This window comes from Ambystoma mexicanum, chromosome 6p, assembly GCF_040938575.1.
Source record: "Ambystoma mexicanum isolate Mex_15411 chromosome 6p, UKY_AmexF1_1, whole genome shotgun sequence".
Classification (NCBI taxonomy): Eukaryota; Metazoa; Chordata; class Amphibia; order Caudata; family Ambystomatidae; genus Ambystoma; species Ambystoma mexicanum.
Window position 1 is genome coordinate 1,105,524,520 of NC_090935.1, and position 26,448 is coordinate 1,105,550,967.

The window sequence follows — 26,448 nt, forward strand, 5'->3', positions numbered from 1 at the left end:
CTAGCGGCTCAGCTGGATGCGGTCAATCTTTAAAAGACTATCCTACGAGTGACAACTTCAAGATACATTTATGTGGTGAGAAGGGACTCTACAGTGGCACTGGGTATTCATTTACAGGTAGTGTGTGTTGTCTTGTACTGCCCCAAGTTCCTGCTCCTCCTCATCGCTGCCCCCTGCCTCTGGAACTCACTCCTCCCCAGAAATCAAAAGCATTTCCTCTGTCCAGTAAGTTGCATTTACTTCAAAGAGACCTTGACTCGGAAATGCACACCCCCATCCTTTTCCCAACCTCGTCACCGCCCCCTTGCTAGCACTGTAGATTATTGCAATAGTACTGTACATGTTTGCTTAGCAATTTATTGGGCTATGCAGTCTCAATTGAATGTACCAATGCACCTCCCCACCGCTTGCACATGTTGCCATCGCTTAATGCTACGTATAAAGGACTGCTCAGCTCGGATGCGTTTCAGGGGTTATATGTGATTTTACCAACCACATGTTCAGAGTGGTGCATTTCATTGCGGCCATAAAATCGACTAAAACTTTTCTTTTTTTTTTTTAATGGGGGGGGGGAGGATGTGCCCCCAAACGCTAACTTTTCTACCCATATAACTTTTCACCCCAACCCCATCCCGACTCATTTTAACCCCTTACCCCACTACCCCATATATATTTAATATTTTCGGTGTTATGTACTTTGGTAAAATGACCGAGTACCGTTTCAGGTAGAAGCAATAGTCCCCTATTACAATATTTTTAAAAAATACAATATATAGAGGTTTAAGGCTCCAGACTAAAGAAGTTACTTGGTGCCCTTGAAGTGCATGATGAATGGAAGGACTACGAAGTGAGTGTGCACTAGAAACACTTGTGTACAGGCGCGTTACGAATGCCATATCAGATCAGTGGTAAAAAGGAAAAATGCAGAAAAGTAGAGTATACTTACAGAAGTTAAAGCTTCAACATTCGCACCGGTGAGGCAGAGGTAGCGCACCACATCCAGGATCCCGTTGCTTGCTGCCAGATGTAAAGGTGTTCGCCCGTACTGCGGAAGAAGGGAAGCAAAGGGCCATTACTTGGACATTCTAACAGAGACCAAGATGGGCTCGCTGGCTTTCAGAGGTTCAACACATGACCAACTTGGAGGAAGAATTCGAGCCCAAAAGCATTGTTTTTACACATGGAGCTTCTCACTTAACCAAATGTTGACGACTCGCCTCTTCTGGCAGCCCTTGGCATGTCTACTCTACTCGAGAATGCAGGTATCAAGGTAGAGATACAGAGGCGTAGCCAGGATTGTCTAGCAAATGGGGCCTGAAGCTAATGTAGTTGGAACCACTACACTGACAAAAATATCTGTAAATGCCCACACAGTGCTGCTGAGAGGGCATTTACAGATTTTGGGTGGGCCTTGCCCCTCAGGCCCTACCGTGCCTACGCCTCTGTAGAGGTATAATCAACTGAAGATTGCAGACAAACCAAATCCTCTTTAGGAAGTCGGACGAGATTAGTCCTTCCACGTAGATCACCCAATTCATCACTCTCTGATATCAATTCAAGATCTATGGCTCGCGCCTAGAAACACTTGTGTACAGGCGCGTTATAAATGACTTCTCATATCATTTTAATCTTTACTACCTTCAATACACAGTCAGGTGATGGGGAAACATTATTTGCAATTCAAAAGGAAGGAGATTGCGGCATGTACAGGGTTAACATTTTTGGATAACATTATTTCGAAGAGGTTCATTTCTGGAAGTTGACAGACTGATGCAAAGGATTGCCATGAAGCAAAGCACGCCTTTGCTGCGGCTCAAAATGATTTGATGAAACAATACGGGAACACCCAAGACAAAATAGCGAGGCACTCAATGACAAAATATTGGCTGGCTGAAACCATGCTGACAAAGGAATGGAAGCACAACATACAAATGAAGCAAAAGCTGCGTTAACTGACTCAATTTTTCACAATGCTCTAAACAATAGACATGAGTCAATGGCCATTAGTATAGGTTTTGAGGCCGAAAAAAGTGCCCGAGCATCCCTCAGCCTAATTTGGTGTTTGTAGCAGTGTGTTCCTTTAAACATATGCGTTTTCCCAGGGAACGGTTTTTTGAAACAAGAGTACTGCATGCTCTCTTTCCTTGTGTGTCTGACATCAGTGCCCCGTCATTGGCAAGTGTTGCGGTGACCCATTCTTCACAGCAGGCGGCAGTCCTGTCCTAGTACTGTGACGTAACAGAGGGCGGACCCATAAGTGAGTGACAGCTGTGCAGGCAATTGGTTGAGACAAGCTGGATTTGGAGTGTTGACAGAATACCGTTGAGCCGGTCTAGAAGCTGCCCGGGGAAGTTGTTGATCCAGGCATTGGAGAGAGGAGGTTTCGTTGTGAACCTATGCAGTTGCCTTACATAAATTGGAGGAGAGACTCCATTCTTTTATTACTCGAAGCTGCAATTTGTTTGGAATTATATTCCATAGTCAAATAGGTGAATGTTTTAGCGAGCACTGGGAGAATAGTTTGGAGCAGCTTTGCCGTCAAAAGGGTTTAACGGCACGTGTCGTTAAAAGGACATTGTGGTTTGAGGTAAATGATAGGTGGGGCTGATCCCTCCTAGAGGCTCTATGTGGGAATGGAGGGAGGGGGGTGGGGAAAGGGCAAGGCTGGTTTTTGGGGGTGGCAGGGAGGGCGTGGACCTGAGGAGGCAATAGGGAGAGAGGTATCCACAATCAAGATGGCGCCACCCGGGATACCATGCCAGGTGGCTGGAAACCGCCGTCAGCCACACTGTATTCTCGCCTGTTGTGCCAGCCACCTGATTGGCCGAGCACCCTCCCCCAGCAGGAGGAAGTCTGGTCATTATGGAAGTGTGGATTTACTGCTTCAAGTAGCGTCTCCTCTGGTGCGTAGTAGGACATTAGTGCTTGGTTTCTCTGTCCCCTGTAAAGCGTTCCCTTCAGGGACTCATCTCCGAGCAGATGTAGTGTTTAAAACTACATTTCTACAGATGTGGCAAGCGTCCAATGGATAAAAACTACGGGTTGTGGTGCAACTCCTTTTTTCACACTTAATTCATTGCAAGCAGAGCGCTTTATAAAACGCTTTACAGCGAACCCTGCTATGGTCATGTGCACATATACGAGCTATCTTATACACACGCAGAGGTTTGTGTGAAGCGGTCATCAGTGGACACGGACACATTTGGGGAGTTAATGGTCTACCCCAGCCCCGCTTTGGTCATCCAACGTTATAGGACAGATGGGGGCACTTTTAGGTTATAACGCAAAGAATAAAAAGATAGTGTGACTCGTTTGTATTAAGTGCTCGCGAACATTGTGGTGGCGCTACAGGTTCCCACCATTAGTGCCCCGCATATTCGATGGACCAACACTTATCTACATCAAGGGTGTAGGCGTTGCTAGGGGGGGGACTAAGGGGGCTATAGCCCCTGATCTTTTGGTTGTAGCCCCGGATAGAATCTCAGGAGCTACAGCCAAAAGACTAGCTAGCCCCCAGTCCCGACAGTTCCGACATCAGCTTAGCCCCGGGTCTTTTCCAGACCTAGCAACACCCCTGGTGTATGTAACCCCTCCCCCCGCCCACCGCCTTACCCCATTAGTGTGAACAAGGGGTTGCACCAGGAAACCGAGGTAAAGGGCATTTCCGGTGTTAATGTGCACTTAAACAAGGCAGAACGTCGGGATGGTTTGTTGGCCAGAATGTATGCTCTGTTTCCTGGCACGCTCGCATGCGGAACGCAGACCTTCTGTCACTCAGAATATGTTGCCAACAGGAACCCTTGGCGCTTGAGGGTGCTGGATAACCAATCTGTTTCTGTATTCTCTGTTTGGGGAAGACTTTATTGATCCAAAGAAGGCTGATCAATTCCCCTGCATAAGCGAACCACTAGATGTCGAGTATAAGCAGGAAGCCCATTTAGTGCCGCGCTGTAGGGTGAATGGGCCTTTGCCAGACCACAGTCTGAACAGACACGAGAAAAGGAGCATCGCTTTGCATGCAATTAGTACATTGTAATTTAAGCAACTGTTCAATAATTAGCAGAGATGACTAGTGACGGGACGTTGTAGAAGCTGAAATGTAGAGTGTTGCAGTGTGCATTGCGATGTCGGACTATGTGACAGCGGAATTGCATTTTTCATGGGACTCTACCACATTATATGGGGCGCAGAGCTATAGGGGGAAATAGACCCAGTATAGATCAGTGCATGTCATTTACTTCTGATGCAATATCTTCCCCATTTTCTTCCGAAGTGCTTTCACTTCCAAAGAAAACTGCATCACACCTCTGGTAACACATACATTCGACGTGCACACACTCTGAAGAGCTGGCGAGCGCAACGTCATAGTGAGGAAGTTGGACTTGCAGGCATAAGAGTGCTTTTGGAGACGCCCATGAAATACATCACCGCCAACAAAATGACCCTCAATGTTGCTATAAAAAAATAAGGCACGTACAGCTCAGAATACATTGTTTTCAAGGAATGTCTTACCGTAGAGTACTGCACTAAGAGACAAACGGAGACCTAACCGACTTACTATAGTATAACCTCACGTGGGAGCGCTTACTTGGGTTGCACCAGCTCTGCTTTTGGCAGGCAAAACTAGCTTAGCGGGCAACTCTTTGTTTTGTAAGTGATACTGCTCAATTATCATGGAAAACAGTTTGCCACCTTTATTGCCAACAGAGCGCTGTAGTTAGTCACAATAGTTGGTGTCTGCCTCCATCTTTAGCAGAGACATTGTAATATCTATGGATGCATTCCAGTCAAGTTCCTTCCTCCCATCTAGGAATTTGGGATTGGAGAAACTATATTGAAAGTTTTTCTTTGATGTAAAGGTCATTCTCTTCCACAGCCACGCAGATCATGGATTCTAACTGGGGCTTGTCTGGTGCGACCTGCCATTTTGGTGGCAGCTGCGCACTTTGTTCTGCAAGAGGAGCGTTTAGCGGAGAGGAAGGCAACATGTCAAGTCTGACATGTTCACGCGTGCAGATTCGGAAGGGCTACTCTCCGTGTGATTCTGGGCGAGCTAGGTTGGAACAAGTCAAGTGGGGTTTTAGGTTGCTCCATGGAGCCCCGGATAAATGCTCAGTGGAAGCACGGGTAAGTAGGGATGAAGCATGCGGTTATGCTAGAACACAGAAGGCTCAGGCTCCACCAGCCGCTGGGCGGAAGGTGGAATAAGGAGCAAGATGGGAATAAGGGTGAAGAAGTGGTAAAGGAGGATTATTGAAGTCAATGCCAGGGGTGGAATCTAGAGTTCCGTGGGTCCCAGGTGCCCTAGCGCACTGTGTAGTAACCATGAATTACTGCCACTGCTTTCCATAGGCGCAGGTGTACAGTGAGCCTGGTCCAGTTGAATAGGCAGTACCAATGTATTCATGAGGTCTTCGCCCCTTTTGGCCATCTAGAGTTGACTATTTGGAGTTCTGGTTTTTGATAAGGGTTGGTCGAGCTCTTAGTTTCATGGTGTGGGATCTGTTGGTAGGCTGTCCAAGTTGGGTGGTAGGCAGGTGCACAGTGGTGTGCCTTTTGCATTTCACTGAGCTGGAGGTGGGGCATATGGAGCATTCCAGTGTCAATGGGTCCATATCCAAGTCTAGGGGTGCTATCCTCGCTGTGTAGCGGCGTGCAGTTGGCTCGACTAGCCGAGTAAGCAGTGTCCAAAGGTATTCATGCTTATTTGGCATCGGAGGTTCCATCTCGCTAGAACGGAATCCGATATTTGGTTTCCAACTGATAAACGTGTGGTGTCGGACATTGCATCTTATCCATTGAATGCAGCAATGGTTGCTAAATCCTACCAGATTGGTTAGTGTGGGTGGGCTGTGTGAGCATTCAGTATATTGTAGCTTCAGGTGGGGCGAAGAGCGTAGCCAGGATTGTCTAACAAGTGGAGCCTGAAGCTAATGTAGTTGGGCCCACTGCAGTGACATTGACATCTGTAAGCTGCCACACAGCGCTGCTGAAACTCATGGCTTCAAACCTCAGGACAAAGATGATCAGATCCCTATTGTTAGATGGGTTAATGCAAAGTTTCTATCTGCCATGCTCACTGTGGAGTAAAGAGAAACTCTTCTGTGGGAATGGAAATTCCAGACTCTCTGCAAATCCCTTTAAATCAGCTTCTTGAAGGGTTATACGTCATACGCGTAAACATTTGAGAGCATGGTACAGACTGGAGCAATTCCGGGGGGTGGAAAGAAGTTGTGTAGAAGGGATGCCTTCCCACCAGTGGGTTTTAAGATCCCTGGGGGGTAGTTGTGAGAGTGGCTTTAAGTTTCTCACACACGCCCCACTGGTGAGGTCAGCTGCAAAGCTGCCTTCCTCAGTTGAGAGATGCAAGATTGGTTTTTAAATCAAACTGTTCTTACTGAGAAAAGGGAGCCTTTCCCAAGACTGCTGATCTCCGTTTCCTCTTTGACTTGCCTGATTTTGAAGGCTTTTCAGACCAGTGATCTGTCTGACATTGTCGCACCATGCCTGTGCGGTTTCTCTGCCATTTTACAACCTATCCCGTAGAGAAGGTTTTTGGCTCAAGTGCAGCACAACAGGCATGTTATGTTATGTGGCATTTATATAGCGCTCTATAGATCATTGGTATGACCTCAAATCGCTGGTAGGTTGAACGTCCTCGGGGACCGTAGTCCAGGTCAGTAGAGATTAAGGTGTCGCAGGGTGCTCGGGTGCACAATGGAGCAGTGAGAATCTATTCTACTGCCCCCTACCGTTCAGCCTCTATGGACACAGCTGGCTACAGAAGAAAGTCCAGTGTTCAGCCTATTCAGCACTTCCGACGACAGTCCTGTGTTGGACAATGAAACAGACCTCGTCACAACTCAGACATACTTCAGCATGGCCCCTCGTCAGGCAGCCTGCGAAAGGTGTCTACTTAATTGACCAGTTATTAAGAGCTTAAAAGCCTCTGGGGGTGGTGGACAGCGTGTTAGCCTGTTTGCAATTAAACGGCAGGCAAGTGTGTCACAAAGTGGCGATGGCCCAAACATGGATAGGGCCAAGGCATACGAAAAGTCGGGGAATTGAGAGCAAATCGCCCCACACGAGACACCTCAAACCCCAGCGTATGTGGCATAACACAATGGAAAACAAGAGATTTGGGTGCAAACCATGACCTGTGCATCTGTTCACATATGCTCCTGCCTCGTCTGAGCAGAGAAAGGGAACAGGGGTTGGGCGCAGGAGCATACACGAGAGCGGTGCCACAAGAGCCCAGCATGCACCTAGGCACCCACCTCGATGCCGCTGCTCCTCATGTTCAAGTGTGGAGGAAAGTAACCGGTGCATAGGCGTACAACGTGTACGCCTTCCTACAAACCGTTTCATCACCCTCTGCTTCTCTCTAGTGGTGTTAGGTGAGAAAAGTGGCAGTGGCTTGTCCGCATTACTAGCTTTTGTGGCCTTTTGAATTTTAATACTCAGCAGATGTTATATTTCAAACCCAGATTACTGATGTGCAGTGAAACATGGGCGTATGAAGTTGCCCTTGATTTATATGGTGGCCTACAGGAATGAGGGCCATTAGTGAATGCAATGAAGGAAAACTAACTGCTGATAATTGTGGACACTCATAAGGTTGTCTTCTGTGATCATTTGGTATGCTCTTAATTTGTTCTTTAAACCCTCCCCTAACCCCTCAAAGATATCTGACTGCCCCACCCCTGGCCTGGGGAGAAGGGAAACATGGGAATTGCAGATTAAATTGCGTCCTGTTCTTTCAAATTCTATTTGGTTATTCCTGAACGCTATATAACCTGATGGATCGTACCACGCAGGAACACCAACAGAGTATGGGGAATGAACACATGGTTGTTCCTAGCATAGAATCCAAGCCTCGCCGATCCTACCCTCAAGAAACCCTACTCCTTCATGAGACCAGGCTTGAGGGGATGAGAGGATGGATTATTATGTAGCGCGAGGATGTGGTCTAGAGTGCAGGAGTTAATCTAAGCAAACAAATACAGGACCGATGCATGTTCCCATACAGTTCCTCTTCAGGTGTTTATTTAGAAGCTGGTGCTGGTTGACTTCTCCACAGCACATGACAACCTTGACAATGTCATCATCCACACTATACTAGGCAAGATGGAAGGGCTTGCAACCACTGGTGTATACGCGGACAGAGGCTGCAAGAAGAGTTACGCAAGTTTAGGCATCCATCATGCAAGGGATGTCCACAGGACAGCACAGTAGCAGCGGGAATGAGACATGTGCATGTGTGTTGGGGGTGGGAGGGCAAATCAGACATGCATAGGTTGGGCCAACCAGTTTGAACATATAGGGAGCAAACAACCGCTTAAAACGAAATAAGCGGGTGGGGGTAAATGGGGGAAACGTGCAGTGGGAGAGGTTAACAGAAATTGGGAAAAAGTGTAGGGGCCAATGGAGGTTACAGTGTCGGGATGGATCAGAAAATCAAACACCCAAAAGTCACCAGACATTTCATGGAGTACGAGACCAATAAGGATTAAACAAGGGGAGAGGTACATGAATTTGGGCAGGCATGAATGAACACCAGGGAAGTCTGACTACATGGTAGACCATGGTAAGCAGAGAGGAGAAGGCAGGCAGAAACTGGGCAGGGAGGCGAAATCAGGTTAACTTACCAGATCTCACCTTCACTTTTGACTCAGTCGGGCGCTGGGGGGGTGGCAAAGTAGTGTGGGGAAGGGGTTTACAGGGCACAAGTGAGTGTTGCCCATTTCACAGAAAAACGTGTACATTAAACCCACTGTAAATACACAAATAACCACTGCATGGAGACAGGTTTCATAGAATTTACTGCAATTAGCCCCCAGATTGGAGTGATCGTGATGCACTAGCCAATCGGGACATGGGCATTATATGCAGAGGCGAACCAGCTTTCTTAATTCGCAGCATCCACCGCCCACATTACTACCCTGTCTCGCCTGCGCGTCCTAGCCACTGTCCTTTCTCCATACCACTCCCTGCCTCAGCTTCCCCACTGCTCTGCCTTCAGCTGCCCATCCGCCCCCTCACGGAGGATGGAATAAGGGGAAGTTGAAGGTCAACTGCGTTTTGTGCAAAATAAGTGCAGCACAAGGACGAAAGCAATGTTGTAAATTAGGATTGTTATTCTAAATTTCTGTACTTCTGTTCAACCAACACATTTCAATAATATAATTCACCCTTGAAAGCGACTCAAGTGTGCATCCTTTTATCCAGAAATGTCTACACAATTTTGGGGCTCACCTTGTTTGTAACATCCAGACTGCAGTTCGCTTCACAGAGTGCCATTACAATAGGAATGTTTCCATCTTTGCAGGCTACGTGCATTGGTGTGTTGCCATGCCGATCTTGAAAATCCACAATGCACCCCTGGCTGATGAGGGTTTTAACAACTTCCATTTGGCATCTTCGAACTGCAAGGTGCAGGGCTATGTGGCCATCCTGAAAAAGAAATGACAATCGCGGGAAGTCACTAGCCGATCACATAAATACATAAACTAAAAATAAACTCAAACGGTGCGGATGAACTGAACCTATGGAAACAGACCATGCCTAAACGTCCACTGCTTCCCAATCCTTCAGGTTCATAAACCCATTGTCTTTGCCCCAACTCAGACTTCAGCATACGTATAAACACATCCTCCCTAGACTACTTTGGGGCTTCAAACTAGAAGTCATACTCTCTCGCGCGCCTTGTCCGATTCATTCAATATCTAGCCAGATCTAGTCTCTGAACTTCAACAGTGTGAAACTACAGAAAAAGCACCAGCACTTCACAGTGAACTGTGCCTGCGTGGGACTAGAAATTGGATTAATGTTATGTAAGACTGCTGCCTGGATTCATTGTATAACAGCTCTTCTAGAAGTGTCTGCACGCAGAACTCATCCGTACAGCTATACAGTCAGATGATTTGTCTGCCATCTTGACTAGGAAAATCTATTCAAAGATTGTATTGCCACAATGCTCATGGCCCTTTGATCTTTTAAGCTTGAGACTTTGGAACATGGTTTTCATTTGGAGAATGTTCCATCCATGTGTGGATATTTGTTGGGGAAATGTCTTAATAAACCTAAATACAATCCTCAACCCTAAGTGATGCAAAACAAAACCATGAAAAGGAAATGTTGGTCACTTTGTAGATATCGTCGGAAACCTGCGATAGCGGCAAGCCATGCAGGGATTCCAATAGGAAAATCCTCCTCATAAAATGGAGGAATCCCTGGGGATTGCTTGGAATGAGAATGCTGGTGTGATCATAGGCGGAAGAAAGAGCATGATCTTGGGGATTATCCAAAATACTTTTGGGGTGGAATTTAAATGTATGGACTTGGAATCTCACAGTTGTGAATACAATGTAAACTTTTTTAGATTGAATTTTGAAAAGTCTTCACAAAACTAAATGGCGTGTGCGTTACCATTACCAGAATTTGGGGAACAGACCACTTATATTTGATTTGATACTATCCAGATAGTCTTCAGATTACTTCAGTTTTCTTTGCTTCACAGATTTAGTTTTTTCAGTATTTCCTTCTAATAGCTACGGACAATCCATCCTTAACCTCAACTGGATTCCAGGCTCACAAACCAAGACTTCAGTGCTAAGTTAGAGATCAAGCTGCCACAAAAGATCACCTAGGGTGACACTACCATATACATCAGCCTCCACACCCTGCACCCATGAACATCAACACCGAACGGCATGCCAACCAATAAACCATCTTCATCATACTATGGCTTCCAGTGTGTATTCTATATCATGGGCATGCATGTTTACATTGGAATCAATGGCAAAAGAGTTTCCTTTAACTGCTGATACTTGGGTGTAACTAATGTGTTTTGTATACTGCTACATGTCGCCTTGTGGCATCTTCAACACCCTTATGTGCGCAAGGACCGTGTCTATGCAGGAGTCTAGATCTCATTCTTTACTGGCCCTTCCAGATTGCCTGATCAGCAAATTGACTTTTTCAAATGGAATTTGCAGGAGAGTGAAATGGGGAAATCTAGTCTATTGATTGGGCCGCAGCCCTCGATCAATGGTGGGGTCCATATAGGCTGATTAAGGCAAGTAAAGGCTTTGCCCACAAACTGTACATAGAATCCATGTACGACTAAACACAGCATTCCTCCCATCTCCCTTGAACCACCCCACGCTCATGAGTTGGTCGTGCCAGGAGGAGAAATGACACAAGGAACCCCTGCCCCCCACAGGCTAGCTTCAGATGGAGGGGTTCAGACTGATATAGGCAGAGGTACCATCTCGCTGACCCATTTTACTTTGAATTCAGTAACAACTTTCTAACAATGAACCATTTTCTTGGCAGTGTTCGGTACCTACATAGGTGCGAGTTCATTTTTTTTTTAAATTATTAGTCAGACATAAAAGTTGCAACTGAAGAAGTAACACTTGCAGAGAAGCAGATATCAATGTTTAAATAGAGAATTAACATGAAAAGCAACAAGGGACTTCTGTTTTCCACAGTAGTAACTATAAATTATAAGGTTCAAAGCTATTCATACAATGCTCTGCTTTTCCACTGAGTTTCATGGTGATCCTTTCCCTCTTGCCCAGCTAGACCAGCCCATTTCTTCCAGCCATTCCTCAATATCATCATCCATAGTGCAATGTTGAGCATTTTGGTTGCGCCGACACCTGACTGGAGAAAATGTCCCAACATTGCAAGCCCGCTCATTTTGTGAGCATCTCAATACTTTTCAATAGAACGGAAAAAGGGTCAGTGAATGTTTCTATGTAGCACTTTATATAGAATGTCTCGTTTTTAAAGGGCTGTATTGACAGGCATCATAATTCCCCAACTCAATCATTCAATTTCATCGATCTCATATGGATGAAGGGCTGATTGGCTCTCTTGGGATTTCAAATCTGATCCTGCACGCGGAAGACAGATGTATGGAATTTGTAGAAACCGGTACTGTGCAGTTCTGCTGAAGGAAATCGAGGCTACATATTTCCATGTAATGCATCAATGCCCTCGAGTGGGCACTGCGGAAATCTGATTATTCTGGATATCTTAAGCTCACGTCCAGGCAGGAGTGATTCGGCCCTTTACCCTCAGGTCAATACAATGAGTGACATTACATTGGGTACCATTCTTAAAATCATCCCAGCTTGATGTCCAAGCAATCACACTATCAGGAGCATTTACGCAATTTCACCAGCTGAAACCGCCCGGTGACCGTCCTTCTCCCAATCATGGGCTGAAGGCAAATCATTCAATTACTTACCTTGTCCGTAGCATCGAGGTCAGCGCCATGCTCGGATAAGCAGTCCACGATGTCGTGATAGCCTCTAGCGGATGCCGTCAGCAGGGGAGTTTCACCTTCTCGGTTCTTTATGTTCACGTTGCAGCCCGCTTCGCAGAGGGCTTTGGCCACAAGGTGGTAGCCATGCCAGGCGGCACAGTGCAGAGGCGTTTCTTCTTCCTATTCGTGTCACAAAAACAGCAATGGAAGATTAAAATTGGTAAGGTATTCTACTCTATCTGCACATAGTTGGGTGACATTTTACATAAGTCATTTACTCTACCTGCCCTAAAATGACAACAATGAAACAATTGCAGTCTTGTACTGGCTGCAAATGGTGAGAATGCTACAGAATGCCAACATGGGATTTCAGCAAGCTCTAAATAACAAACAAAACCCCTGTGCTCACCACAGTTGGAACCATTTACAGTTAAATCGACTTCTCAGAATGTCCATGAAATCTGTGTACGGAAAAGGGAATTCTCTACCCCCTCCCCCTTAGAGTGCAGATGAGGAAAAAGAGGCTCAGGAAGACCCAGTGGTTTGCCCAAAGCCATACAATTTAGTCAACTGGGATTGAAACCCACCGCTCTGAGCTCCCCAATGACTAACTGCTAGACTACATCTACCTTGTACCTTCTAGCAGGACAACCGTTGAAAAGGGGCATCACGCAATAACGCAGTAATGTGGGTGATATTACCAAGAAAGGGTTACATGTTATTTAAAATGGATGCCCGTTTTGGCCTTTAAGCGACATGCTCGCTAGCAACAAAGCCTGCAAAAGCAGGTAGAACTTGAGGGGCAGGATGATAAACTGTGTGCGACTGACATTAAGAGAACGTGTTTAATAGCAGATATGGAGCAACCACAAGCATCCACTGGAGTTTTGTGTTGGGAGAGGACATGCTGATGAGAATGGGTTGCTAGCCTGTTTCAGTCCTCTGTTGCCAGTGACAAAGCCAAAGTAGATACATGCTACGCTGTCTGAAAAACAATGTAGCAAGAACATACAATTACTCTAGCACCTATGAAAAGTCCAGATTAGGGGGGAGAGGGTGTATTGATTTTGGAAAGTTATTCAATGGGATTGCTTCATAAATTGAAGCAATCGTACAGCTTATTAGCGAGTTGCGGAGAATGAGCAGATTTTGAGCACTTCAAGGATGACCTTACCCTCCTGGGCAAGATTATGACACGTAAGGGTCAGAGGGTGTGCAAATTACTGGGGTCTTCTCAAATCCAGTCCATTGAGGCAGAGCATGATGATCTGTTTTAAGGGGAGTCCTGCTCGAAAGACCAACACACAGTTGTACTGCTACATAATGAATGTTGTGGATTCCGTTATCCTTTGCCCATTTGAGTATTTGGGCTGGATAAATCAGTTGGTGGAATCTTTGACATTTGGAGAAAGTGAAAAAAACCAAGTAAAAAAAATATTTTAAAAAGGATATATCAAACTTTCAATGGTTGCTTTAATATTTAATCTAAGTAGTACACATAACCAAGCAACAATTGACCAGCTGCACATGCTACACAATATGGGATGTTATGAAGCGATGAGGTGTTCAACAGCAGAGTTGTCAGAAATCAGTCAAACAAAATCACTGGGCATAGTCCTATCCAATAGATGACCCACAAGTTATTGGACCACAGGCTTAAGCCCTATATATCAGATGTTGCAAACATGCCCTGGTTTCGGGCATAATCACAGAATGAAGCACTGTGTGCTGAGGGGGGTCTACAAGAGCCCTTTAATCTGGTTGTGCTTAAACATGTAACAATTCTAGCAGTGACTCTGGATGGTGCGGGTCTACCACGGCATACCCCAGATGATCACCAGAGCACCTAACAGCTATTTAGGCAAGGCATTTCAGGAGGAGGGCGGGCTAGACTAGAGTTGATCCCCAATAGGTGACCCACAAATGATAGATCTTCCATCGCCATCCCCTAGCTCACGTGCATCCCTAAACCATAATGCGCAGCCAGAAGGGACAGCAGTGGCTGAAGTGGGTAAAGCGCTAGGGCTAGAATATGGATAAGAACCCTATTCCCACTGCTACACTAAACGGCAGAAGTCAGGCTCCGGGGGAAATCCTCCTGAAAGAACTCCGGTGGAAAGAGGGCATCACCTCATTGCCGTAGGCCTCTCCCTCATTTCTCATATACTGGCACTAGATATCGAGACACTAGGGGGCTGGAGGTGCAGAGAGGGGAAGAGTGAATAACTAGGATCATTTGTGCATCGCTCTTCAACACCAGTCAACCATAGCAGCAAGGAAATGAATGGACTGCATTGGTATCGGCTGTGAAGGGAATGTTTGGGGAGAAGGGGGAGGCTCTCCTCCCCAAACACTTCTCACATGTCTGAAAATGGTCTTGAACAGGGGGAAGACCATGGAACATTGATCTAGATTGCAGGAGGTGCTCGGCTCAGCACATGTGGTCGACTGACGTAACATGGAAAGAGTTCTATGGACCACTAAGGAACCAAGCAATGCTTCTGCCAAAGTCCCTGAAAAACGCAGGGTGTATAGGTTTCTAGGCAGGATGCATTAGGAACCCTTAAAACGACAAAAGAAGGCGGCCATACAATCTACACACAAACTGGAAGCAAGGCAAAAAGATGCAGAAGGAAGGGGCAACCCAAGCCCCAAGAGAAACACAGATGGCGCAGGGGGATGGGGGACGAGGGGGGGGGGGCAGAAGATTTCTTAAAGATTTGCTTAGAGAAAACCTTGGTATGGAAACTTTTTTTCGATATTGATCATGGTTGGGGTTATTTGGTAAGTAACTAGGCACATCCACTACAGGACTTCAATTGCAAATGCATCCAACATTCATCTCTGGTTATAGTTTACCATTGGTGCCAGCGTTACTTTGTTGCTTACCTCGGGCAGTGAGTCAGTATCAGAGTTTCTACATTCAAGCATCAGGGTTATTTACGCCCTCAAGATAGTCTCCGAATTGTTTGATCTGTGGCACATTGCGATTAACCAAGGAATGGCCATCGCCGAGAGCAACCATAGAGCCTTTCACGGAAACCAATACCAGTAGCTTCACTTTAAAAGGCATACACACTGCTTGTGTCTAGGCTTTCAGTTACGCAACAATACCGGATCTATGCTGAATACTAGAAAGTTGGTGCCCGTTCTCACACTCTTATACCACTAGCCCCCACTCCTCTGTCAAACCATATGTAGATCAATGATCTGAATAGAGGGAGAGTTATGTACTGGGAAAAGGCCTCTCACATTGCACCAGCTTGCCCTCAAAACTGGAAATCTGTGGGTCGGCAATTGCTTTGGGTAAGTGTGACTTTAGTCTAGCAGTCCAGCAGGACATTGGAGGCCCGGAATTAGTGTTGAGTTTTAATAGCCCCTTATGGTGTCTATATCAGTGAAACCATCGTTATTTGTTTGTTATATGCACTGTAAAAGATACCAGCTTTGTAGCAAGTCAAGGAAAGCTGTCAAAACAATAGAAGTCAAAAATCAGAGGATCCGATGATTAAGGCAAATGTTACTTCTACATTAAAAAAATAAAATGGATCGTATCAACAAATAGCAACCCAAAATCAAGATTTTCTTCCATCCACAATTGGCGGTGGGACTACTGGAGAATGTGGTACTGGTGGAAGAAAGTGGTTCTCCTGTGCCAACTGAAAATTCATCCTCACCCACAATAGATAACTATTTGCTCAATGCATGTTTAGATGCTGCAACACGAATTCCATGGCCATCCGCAGCCAAAACCTTGCAATGTGGCCTCTAATATTTACGATAACATTATTGGAACCAACCTCTCTGCCTCACCGAATTTGGAACAAATAGCAGCAGATTTAGAGGATTTTGGGAGCGATTCGGAATCAAATATAGGCACTCAGGAAAACAACTAGAGGTTGGAAGATTTTTCACCTAGTCCTAAAGCCATTGCTTTGACTATAGATGCCATTTTCGGTATTTGCTCTACGCTTGTAAAAGAGCAACATGAACTTAGTAAAATTCTTGCAAGGTGGTTGATGTGATTTTAGCTGACAGCATTGAGCAGAGCAATAAAGGAATTTCAAGAGACTGTCTCCTCTTCCTAAAAATCTACAGACAACTACTATGTTTTCTATGGGCAATAGCCCTAGTATTGGGGGAACAGGTCTGGAGACTGCTTGATAGGGGGCAAACATAGCATCAGCAGTCCCTAATGATGCAAGTAGGGCAGTGGGCCAGGGAGAAAAGCCCTTAGGTAAATGTAAAAGGATGAAGCGAAAACGCAACAGGAGAGGACAGAAGAGATATAAGGTAGTCACTTCCTCTGCTCCGATATGTGCTAAAAAGATTAAAAACACCACCGGAGCATTGGCAAATACTACTACAAATGATGTGGTATGTATTGGCACAGAGGATAGGTATGAACTGATGAAAGTTACAAATCCAGCTTCGACCAATTCAAACAATATGAGGGGTAATGTAGACCCCCTGGATAATTGGCTATGCAGGGAAAAGCCAGTCGCGGGGATGCATGACCATGCAGCGTCGTTGGCAGAAAATGTCAGGAGATCTACGTGTAACTTACGGACACAGACCAACCTCTTGGGAAAAAAGAACTGTTCTGGTTCGCCTCTTGCCACATAGACAGAGGGACATATAAGGAGGTAATAACAGATCTAGGAGGGACTCCCTAGTGATAATTGGAGCAAGTGAGGAGGCAGTTGCTTTTGAGCCCCTTAGAGGTTTTGACCTGTTGGGAACTGCCTTAAGTTGGGAAAAACGGCGAAGTTAGTGGAGCTTTTCCCCCGCAACAGACAGCCCCTTCTTGAATAGAGACAAAATGATACACCTTCTACATAATGTGTCCCAACTAGGCACCATAGAATGTTGAGCTGCCAGATGCGTTCAGTAAACATAATTGGGTGCCGATTAAATTAGTTTCCCCTCTTATTGGAGCCCTTCTATTTTCACATGTTATCTCATTATTAACAATGGATTTTGACTTATTTGTTTTTAGGAAACATTTACAAGGAATCCTGTAGCCGGAGTTTGAAAATGCTCGAAAATACCGAAGTGATCATATCATCAATGGTAGGCAGTCCACTGAGATTTAGCCTATTGGGATGACAGGTAGACAAATATCTGGCTGAACAATATGGAAGTGAGGAAGAGCGGTGGATTCCAGTCTCTGTGGGGAAACTATTGTTAGGAAAGATTTCTTAATTGTGGGTAATTTTCCTTCCATGTGGCAACCCCTAAACTTTTTGCTGTTTTCACCATGATCTAGACTTTGCCAGAGAAGTGCAGCCTTCTGCCGCACTCCTCTGGTCTTTCGCTCCATTCTTACGGGGAAACTGACATGCCCTTAAAACAGTCAGTACTGGGAAACGTTGTTTTCCGTAGTTTCTTTACCATGTTGCAGCTTTCGTGCAACATGGCACAAGAGGGCACTGTAAGCTAAATTACTGCTCTCTTGGGTCTCTAGTCTTCTACAGGCCCTAAATACTCTCTTTGGATTGTAAATGAACGGTGCAAGTGAATCACAGACGGGATTGGTGGCAGCAATCGTTTGTGTTTTTGAGCTCCTTTTGGCGTTTTAAGCGCGTTTCTCGCGCTTAGCCCAAAATGGTGGCCTGGCTCCCAAAATGGCCAGACCACGAGGCTCTTTGTCCTGTCCGCTGACCGTCTTGCCCCCTTCACCTCCCCCAGGTCGAGCCGACCCAGGGCCTTCCTTATTTGGGCATGTACTTTCCCGCGAAACCCAGATGCTTTCGCGGGCTTCTACAGGCCTGGTGTGTGCCTCCAGGATGGGGGGCTGGGATGACTGGTCCCAAATCACATCCTGGGCGCCAGAGAGTCTAGGGTGGTGTGAATGCCTGGGACCCCCGTGGTCCGTGATGAGGTCCACAGATGGTGTGAGTGTTTTATGAGCGGATCTCCCATTGGGTCCCCTCCCTTTTGGCGCGAAGGGAACCGTGGATAAGAGGGGGCTGGAAACGCCACTACCAGGTCGATCTCCTGAGTTCTCACGAACAAAGGAATACAGGAGCCAAGTATCCTACAACCACGAGGCTGAACCGAGGAATCGCTGGTGACCCGCTGAAGGACTGCTCCTCTGCACTGCTGTCGCTTTGTGAAACCCTTTCTACCTCGGATCGAACGAGAAGGCCTGTATTGGTACTTCGACCCTTGGAATAGTGGGAACAACTATTCCCGGCATCTTCACCATCTCCTGCACGTAAGCCTTCGGAAGTGTCTCTGGGCCATCCAGCAGGCTGACCAGCCCACCCAGGAGTCTTGCTCTGTAACCGCTGTCAGGTTGTGTTGTATTACGAGTCCTTGTCACTCTCACACGATTCGTACACTTGGCATTCCCAGGTCTGAAGTGAGGAGTGTACATTTGGCTGGAATACACACGGCCGCTCCGTTGCCCTGCTGTGGGAACAAACTGTGCGGGTTCACTGCGTTTGGGACGTCCCCAACTCAACTTCTGCTGCTGCGGAATCTACACGACGATGAGAAGTCCCCTGCTCCTATCTGAACCTGCCAGCACGGAAACGGACGCGGAGAAGCCTGGGTCTGCTTGCATCGGGGACCGGTGAGTAGCATAGCTAGGAACTGGTCGCCCTCCTGCAGGAGCCCATAGCTTTTCCCCGCTGTGTCAAACAGCACGCCTTTCCGTACTCGCGCTCTGCTTCTGCCCACAGTGGAGGCTGCGCTTGAGTCGCGGAGCTCTGTTCATCTTCATTTGTTCACTGAACTAAACTGCCCGTTTCCCTCGAAGAGACTCCCCTTTTTGCCCGTTGGCACCAGCGTGTGCAGGTACTTTTGAGCACAAGGCTCCACTCTTCGTAGGGCTTGGACTTCCTTTTAGTTAGGAGCCTCTGAAGGCGGACTGGGTCTAATTATTATTCGCACCGCCTGTTTTCCTCCCCATCTAGGTGGTCTACACATTTTGTGCGTCTAACTCGTTAGACTCATTTGTATTTGTATATATATTGTATTGGTTTGGTATGTGTTGGTTTACTGGACTTTTATTGTGATTTCTCGCTACGGTCAATGTTACAAAGGCCTTGTAATAAATGTGTATATATTTTTAATATAACACCTGTTTGGAGTAATTTGTAAGTGTCCTTGCTTTGTGTGCTCATTGCGGGCTTTCAGTCACCCTCACCCCTCTTGAGACCTAGTCTTGACCGCCGCGATCGCTACCCTGATTGGTCTGGCTTGTCCAGAGGTTACCCTGTTCCAAGAAACTAGGCTGGCCTTCTGAACCTCTGCGCCTCCAGGACAGAGTTCAGAAATCCGTCTTAACAAATTGGTGTACAGCGGTGGGATACGACTGAAGGTATCCAGTGTTGCGCACGAGCGAAGGCATTTCAAGTTATTCCTACCAGGACAAGTAGTGAATTGTCGTAGTATAACTTTAAAAAGGCCATAGTCCTATCTAACAGTATGGAAACAAATACCTTGTTAACTTTAAATGCTTCTAAATCCGAAACATTGAAAAAGATCTGGCTTAGGGAAGGTTTTATTCTAGATGGATACAACGTAATCTCGAGAGCAGTCACATGTGCAGCGAGGGGTTTCCCGTCGGGGGGGTGGTGGGGCCATCTATAGGTGCAACAACTCATCACCATGAAGGAATACAAAAGCTACAATAGGTCGCCATTGGTGCTTTGTGCCAAAATGGTGGGAGCCTTTGGACCTGGGAAAAGGACCCCAATGACTAATCTCTAGGATTCAATGCTCTATTACATACCTGTATAAACGGAATCATAATGAAATGTAATTTACAAAACCACAAAGGAGGTTTTTTGGTTGTAGGCAACTTCAATTTTTCTTGTAGTTGTGCAGAAGAAGCATTATTGGACACAAATGGGGAGCTATGAAGAAAGGGATATGGTAATTCGTACGAAGTACAATCTGCCTGGCACGGGTTCCCATGGTCGACAACAGAGAGGTAATTGCCATTGATGGGTTGCATTTTTGCAGAGAGACGATTTAATGTATATCAACCCATGCTTGAAGGCTGGTACCCTAGGTTGTGATACTTGGACTAATGGGAAGTGGTCTTCCAGGATGGACTGTTTAGGTAATAGTGAAGATAAACAGTTGTGTGGGCCAATTCACCCCACTTAGTGATCATTCTTTCCTCTACATTACTTCAAGTAAAAGTCAAATGAAGAAGCACTGCATGTTAAATGATGAAATAAAAGTAAGGGAATCCTATAATGTGAAATGATAGATAAATATAGATAAATGTAACTGTTCTTGAAATAAAAATAAGGATCTTTTTAGGGTAATTGAGTTGAGCTAGGACAATATCCTCCCCATTATCAATGAGATTATAAAGGGACACACCATGAAGGGGAAGCTGATCAGACACGAGATGAACATGCAGAGGCTCCATTTGATGTGAAAATTAATAAAGAGAAAACACACCATCGGTGTGCTATTAGGAAGCTAAAGAAATCTAGGAACATATGTAAGGAAGTAAAGTGGTATTGATCTTTCTTTATATAGCGCCTATACACAAGCAATTACTTCAAGGTGCTCAAGGAGGGTGGCAACACAGGGGAAAAAAAACTGTTGCTCAGAGCACTTGAAAAAAATCTGAGATGATAGTCTGCACAGGCAGAGTAAGTGAATAAAATACATTTAACAGTATGGGATATAGCATTTAGGCCTGACCGTGATTCTGCAGTTTTAACAGTACAGTTAGGGGAGAAACAGAAAGACTATCTTCAGGCGTGGTGCGTATGGATCGTGCAAGTGCACAGAGGGTCACGGGGAGGGGAGGGTCAAGTGCACCCGGTCGGTTGAGAGAGGGCTAAGTGCAGAGAGAGCCATTCTCTTGGGTTAGTTTCTTAGTGCGTAGAGTGTGGGTGGGGAGTGGGGCACTGTGGCAAGTGCGAGAGAGGACTGGCGGAGGTGCTGGGGACCAGTGAGACTCTGAGGTACACCAGGCGGCCAGTCAGCATGCTGTAAGGAATAGGAGGGAGAGAACTAGGTTAGCAGGTTAGAGGGAGAGAGAAGGAAGAGGAGAAGAGTAAGGTCTTGAGGAGTTTCAGTAATTTCAGGAGATCCGTCTCAAGACGTAGGGCGGCAGGGAAGCTATTCCAGGGGCAGGCACCGGCTGATAGGGATCTGCCACCAAATCTCTGATTGGAGAACCAGCTCACTCGCAGAAGGATGGCGGTAGATACGCAGAGGGCTCTTGAGGGACAGTATTTAGGTAGGCAGTGTTGAAGGTAGGTGGGTCCCAGGCCCCAGAAAGCCTTGTGGACAATGCAAAGGGTCTTGAATTTGATCCTTGCACCCACGGGGAGCCAGCGGAGGGATTTCAGCACCGGAGAGATGTGGTCCCTGGGCTTGAGGCCAAGAAAAAGTCTTGCCGTTCTGTCCTGGAAGAGTTGCAGAGGGCGCAGAGCAGAAGGGAGGTTGAGGAAGAGGCTGTTGCAGTGGTCCAGTCTGGAGAGAACCAGGGCTCTAGAGACAGTGAGCCGCTGCAGCAAATGGTGGCACATTCGATCAAAATACAAACATTAGCTTAAATTATATAGGCACGATCTTAAGAATGCCAATTGGAAGTTGATTTGTGGCATGCTGAAATCAAATGACACCAGAAAATGTTGGCATCTCTATCGTAAGCATTTTCCGGAGGATAAATCTCAGGAGATTAACCCCATTTCAGAGGACAGTTGGGTATTACATATTGCCGCACATTATAGTCTTGCGGTAGAGGATGTGAATGGAGGGGATAGTTTAAATCTATCCTTTGGAAAAAATTGTTGAGCGCTTGAAATGGACAATAGCTAGGGTGTCATCATGAAGAATAAGGAATCAAGAGTACCCGCACCCGACAGTCTGGCTAATATTGCCATAATAAAGAACCCTGAATTATGTCTATTTTGATTCTGTTTTTTAAAATGGGTTTAAGAATTGACCCCATAAAGTAAAGGCTATTAGCCATGATTGATTACGGCTGTAAAATGTTTGCATCACTACTATTAAGTAAAATGGATAAATGGGTGGAGGAGAATGGGATTTAGATGGGACATAGCACTATCCATAACGTTTGGACAATAAACCATATCACAGCAGACATATCGGATCCCTGGTAGTAGGTTGGATTTGTGGTTCATCGACTATACCGGTGAATTCGATAGTGTAATACGTATGAAATTGTGGGCTAAACGAGAAGAGGGGGCATGGACCCCCATAGTCTACATTTCTTCAGATGTACACAAATACCTCTGTCGCCATCAGGCTTAACAAAGAGGGGTCCATGACTACATTTATAGATACCATCCATGGCTTAAAACAGGGTTGTTTTATGTCCCGACTATTAATTAATATATGAGTGATGCCCTAAAAAACGGCCACAACCTTCCTCCTAAAGTGGGAGGGGACCTGGTATCGTGCATGCCTATGACAAAATTCCATTAGATTGTATTCCCATAGGTCTTAAACAGTCATTTGAAGGACTAGTATACACACCATGTGGTGGTGGGCCCATGGGGGTGAGCAGTGCAGAGGGAGCAAAGGAGGGCAAGTGCCAGGGGAAGTGCTGGTAGGGGATGCTGGAGGAGACTGGTCCTGGGTGGTCTGCCCCTGTAGGACTCAGGAGGGACCAAGCACCAGTCGCAGCGGCAAGGGACAACTACCACGGAAGAGTGAAGGAAGAAGCGAAACGGAAGGTCTTGAGAAGTTTCCAGAATTTAAGAAGTTCCTGCTCAAGTCTGAGGGGGGCAGGGAGAGCGTTCCCGAGGGAGGAACCTGACGAGGAAAGGGATATACCTCCCATCTCTGTTTTGGCTGACTAATACTTTGCAAGTTGCATTTTTGCTGTCTGGGAAGATAGTGCAGTAGCCCTGCAGTCACCTTTGATTTTTGCATGGGATGCTGGACCTGTCTATCCATTTCCTGGCCTTCAGTGATAACTTGCACACTTTACCAAACAGGATGATTTATCCACTTACATTTCATTATAATCCTTTCCCAGGACAGTCTCTCTGATGATGCCACTCCATATAAGAAACAAGTTTTGAGCGACACGTGGTTATTTTGGGCACTCCTCCTCAGTCGTGCTGATTGACTTCTGGCGACATTGACGGCCTCCATTTGAATTGTACTAAGGGCATCCACCAGTCTGATTCATGTGAATGCACAAGTTCCAGTATGTGCACAGGAACAGTGCTGGATCACGTAAAGCTAAATATGCAGAGCTTGTCATGCGAGTAACTTTCAATAATTTGATCCCTAATTTCGTTGTCTTCACCCCTTAGAGTACAGGCAAGTGCAAGTTTGCAGAGGTGTGCATTGTGTGCATTCACTGACCATTTTGGATGTTGGATTGCTCGTTTTAGTTTGAACCTCTTGGAACCAACAATAACAAATGGACTAAGGTATGTTGTGAGGATGGTGTGTACAGACTCATACGACTCATAACTCACAAGCAGAGTCTTGAATTAAGCAATACGCCCAGAGAAGGGGGGCATTACCTGAACTCGTAATGACCCCCCTGCGAGGGGCTGAATGCTATTACTACTACGGCCCGTTAGACCGGAGCACTAAAAGCATTTTTGTTTCTGTGCAGAAACTCACTGGCTTTTCAGAACAGAAAAAAAAGTAATAAAAATGGCCACCGGGGAAGGAAAAACGAAGTCGGTTTCTCTTGCCCTGGCTGCCATTGAAAATATTAAACAAAAAATGGCCGCCATGGTAAGGAGAGAAGGGACTACACGTAGTCCCTTTTCCCTTTCCATGATGGGCTGTCTCAGATCGGGAGTGGGCACGCTGGAGACAGAAGTGTTTCCAGCGTGTCTGCTCCCAGAATGGTGTGAAAAGAAGGTAAGTGGGACTGGGGAGGGAATTCTGTGGATGTGGGGAGGAGGGGGGCGAAGACCACACTTGCTTCATTCCCCGGCAGGGGAAAATGGCAGCCTCCAGCCGTGAGGTGGCTTGAAGCTGGGGGATTACCGCTGGTAATCAACTGTTCAGAGCCTCCTCATTGGCTGATTATCCCCCCCACGGTGGGTACTAATTGGTTAATGAGATCACAAGTAAAGTATAGCAATGGCTGTTTTGTAACACTGTCTTCCTCACTGTAGAGTATAATTGCAGTCTCTTAGCCACGACTATGGCCTAGAGTAGTAGATGCCCCATGAAGACCAAACTCACCAGGTGGCACAATGTGACTGGAAAGACTCAATCCTGGAAAATGCAGTGGCCGAACAAAGCGCTTCACTGGATTGGATAGTACTACTCTGTGGCACTTATCCATTGTGGAAGGGAATGTGCCCTCTGCTCGTTGTCAGCAAAGAGGCAATGGTGTACCTTACCTAGGTCTACATCCAGCTTTGATCACATATGCGTGGAGTGGAAGTACTTGCATGTTGAAGGCCGAACCATGGTACTGCAGCAAAGATTAGCAGGATCACCATCAAACATACTGTTCCTCAATAAATCGTGGCAGGGCAGAGGTAACACCACCTAATGAGCAATCTCAGAACATTGGACACCCTCTGTATATGCACCTCATCGACCCTCCAGTAATGCGATTAGGCGTGCAGAACCATGGATGGTTAAACAGCGTAAGGGCTTCCTCCCCTCATCGCCAGTTGTTACAGGGCATAGCCCCAGGTCTCATTTCATGTGACACAATATCTACTTGGTGACGGTTAACAGAACTGGGCTCATGCTACGTTGCCATTCCCATTTTATTCATCTAGCATGGTGATGCTAACCTGGTCAATTTTATAAATAGGGCAACATACCACCCAAAATAAACTCTCCCTCGAAAGGGGGAGTAGCCTTTTCTCTATTTTCTGGGTCAAAATAGAATTATACTTATCAAGAAAAGAAAAGGACATCATAATAGAAACAATCAGGGCGACTCAAAATGTTCTCAAAACTACAAGACCTAACAAAATAAGTCTAGCAATACATGATATAATAGTCCAAATTATGGGGCTGACTATGTAACAACATAATCTGGACTATTATATATTTGTTTGGGAGGCCGTGGCTGTATTCAATTGTAAACATTTTCGTTTATCTATTGTACATGTATGTGGAGTGTGTAGTGGGTTTTATGTAGTTCTACAATTGTTTTCATTAATTGTGTAATAAATTCCAATTTTTGAACTTGTGAATGTATTACTAGACTTATTTTGTTAGGTCTTCGTAGTGTTGAGAACATTTTGAGTCACTGATTGTTTCTATGATATGTCCTTTTCTTGATATATATGATGCTAACCTGGTCACCATGACGACTATGCGCTCATGGATTCAAGGCACTTCTTCACCTGACCCCCTTAAAGAGATTAGGTGGTCGATTAGCACAGTTATTGTCTGTAGAACTTGGAGACAAGAGACACTGGGAGGGATTATGAATTGGATACATCCCAGTATAAGGCAATGTGTAAAAGAAGTGCTTTTAATGAGGTGACTGAATGGAATATGAGGAGCGGGCTCGTTGGTCAAAGAACCGCTGAGCAGGATTTTCCAACCGTCTCCAAGAGGCATATAAAGGAAGAAGAAACATTAGAAGAGATGGGCACAGAGGGCTGTCACTCAGCAGGATGGCGAGGGTTGCTGTCACTCAGCAGGATGGAGAGGGTTGCTGTCACTCAGCAGGATGGAGAGAGGTGCCGTCATTCAGCAGGATGGAGAGAGGTGCCGTCATTCAGCAGGATGGAGAGAGGTGCCGTCATTCAGCAGGATGGAGAGGGTTGCCGTCATTCAGCTGGATGGAGAGGGTTGCCGTCATTCAGCAGGATGGAGAGAGGTGCTGTCATTCGAGGTGCTGTCATTCAGCAGGATGGAGAGGGTTGCTGTCACTCAGCAGGACGGAGAGAGGTGCTGTCACTCAGCAGGACGGAGAGAGGTGCTGTCACTCAGCAGGACAGAGAGGGGTGCTGTCACTCAGCAGGACAGAGAGGGGTGCTGTCACTCAGCAGGACAGAGAGGGGTGCTGTCACTCAGCAGGACAGAGAGGGGTGCGGTCACTCAGCAGGACAGAGGGGGGTGCTGTCACTCAGCAGGACAGAGAGGGGTGCTGTCACTCAGCAGGACGGAGAGGGGTGCTGTCACTCAGCAGGACGGAGAGGGGTGCTGTCATTCAGCAGGACGGAGAGAGGTGCTGTCACTCAGCAGGACGGAGAGAGGTGCTGTCACTCAGC

General features: G+C 46.2%; 1 protein-coding gene across 3 annotated transcripts in view; it reads right to left on the reverse strand.

Annotated features, from left to right (window-relative positions):
* The window catches only part of DAPK1 (death associated protein kinase 1), a 986,032-nt gene that overhangs the window by 294,546 nt on the left and 665,038 nt on the right, over positions 1 to 26,448 (reverse strand). For all 3 annotated transcript variants that reach the window (XM_069625713.1, XM_069625714.1, XM_069625715.1), the window contains exons 16-18: positions 12,260 to 12,457; positions 9,256 to 9,453; positions 947 to 1,045 (exon numbers count right to left, since the gene is read on the reverse strand). In XM_069625713.1, coding sequence (XP_069481814.1) covers positions 947 to 1,045; positions 9,256 to 9,453; positions 12,260 to 12,457 — 495 coding nt within the window. The remainder of the gene's footprint in view (positions 1 to 946; positions 1,046 to 9,255; positions 9,454 to 12,259; positions 12,458 to 26,448) is intronic.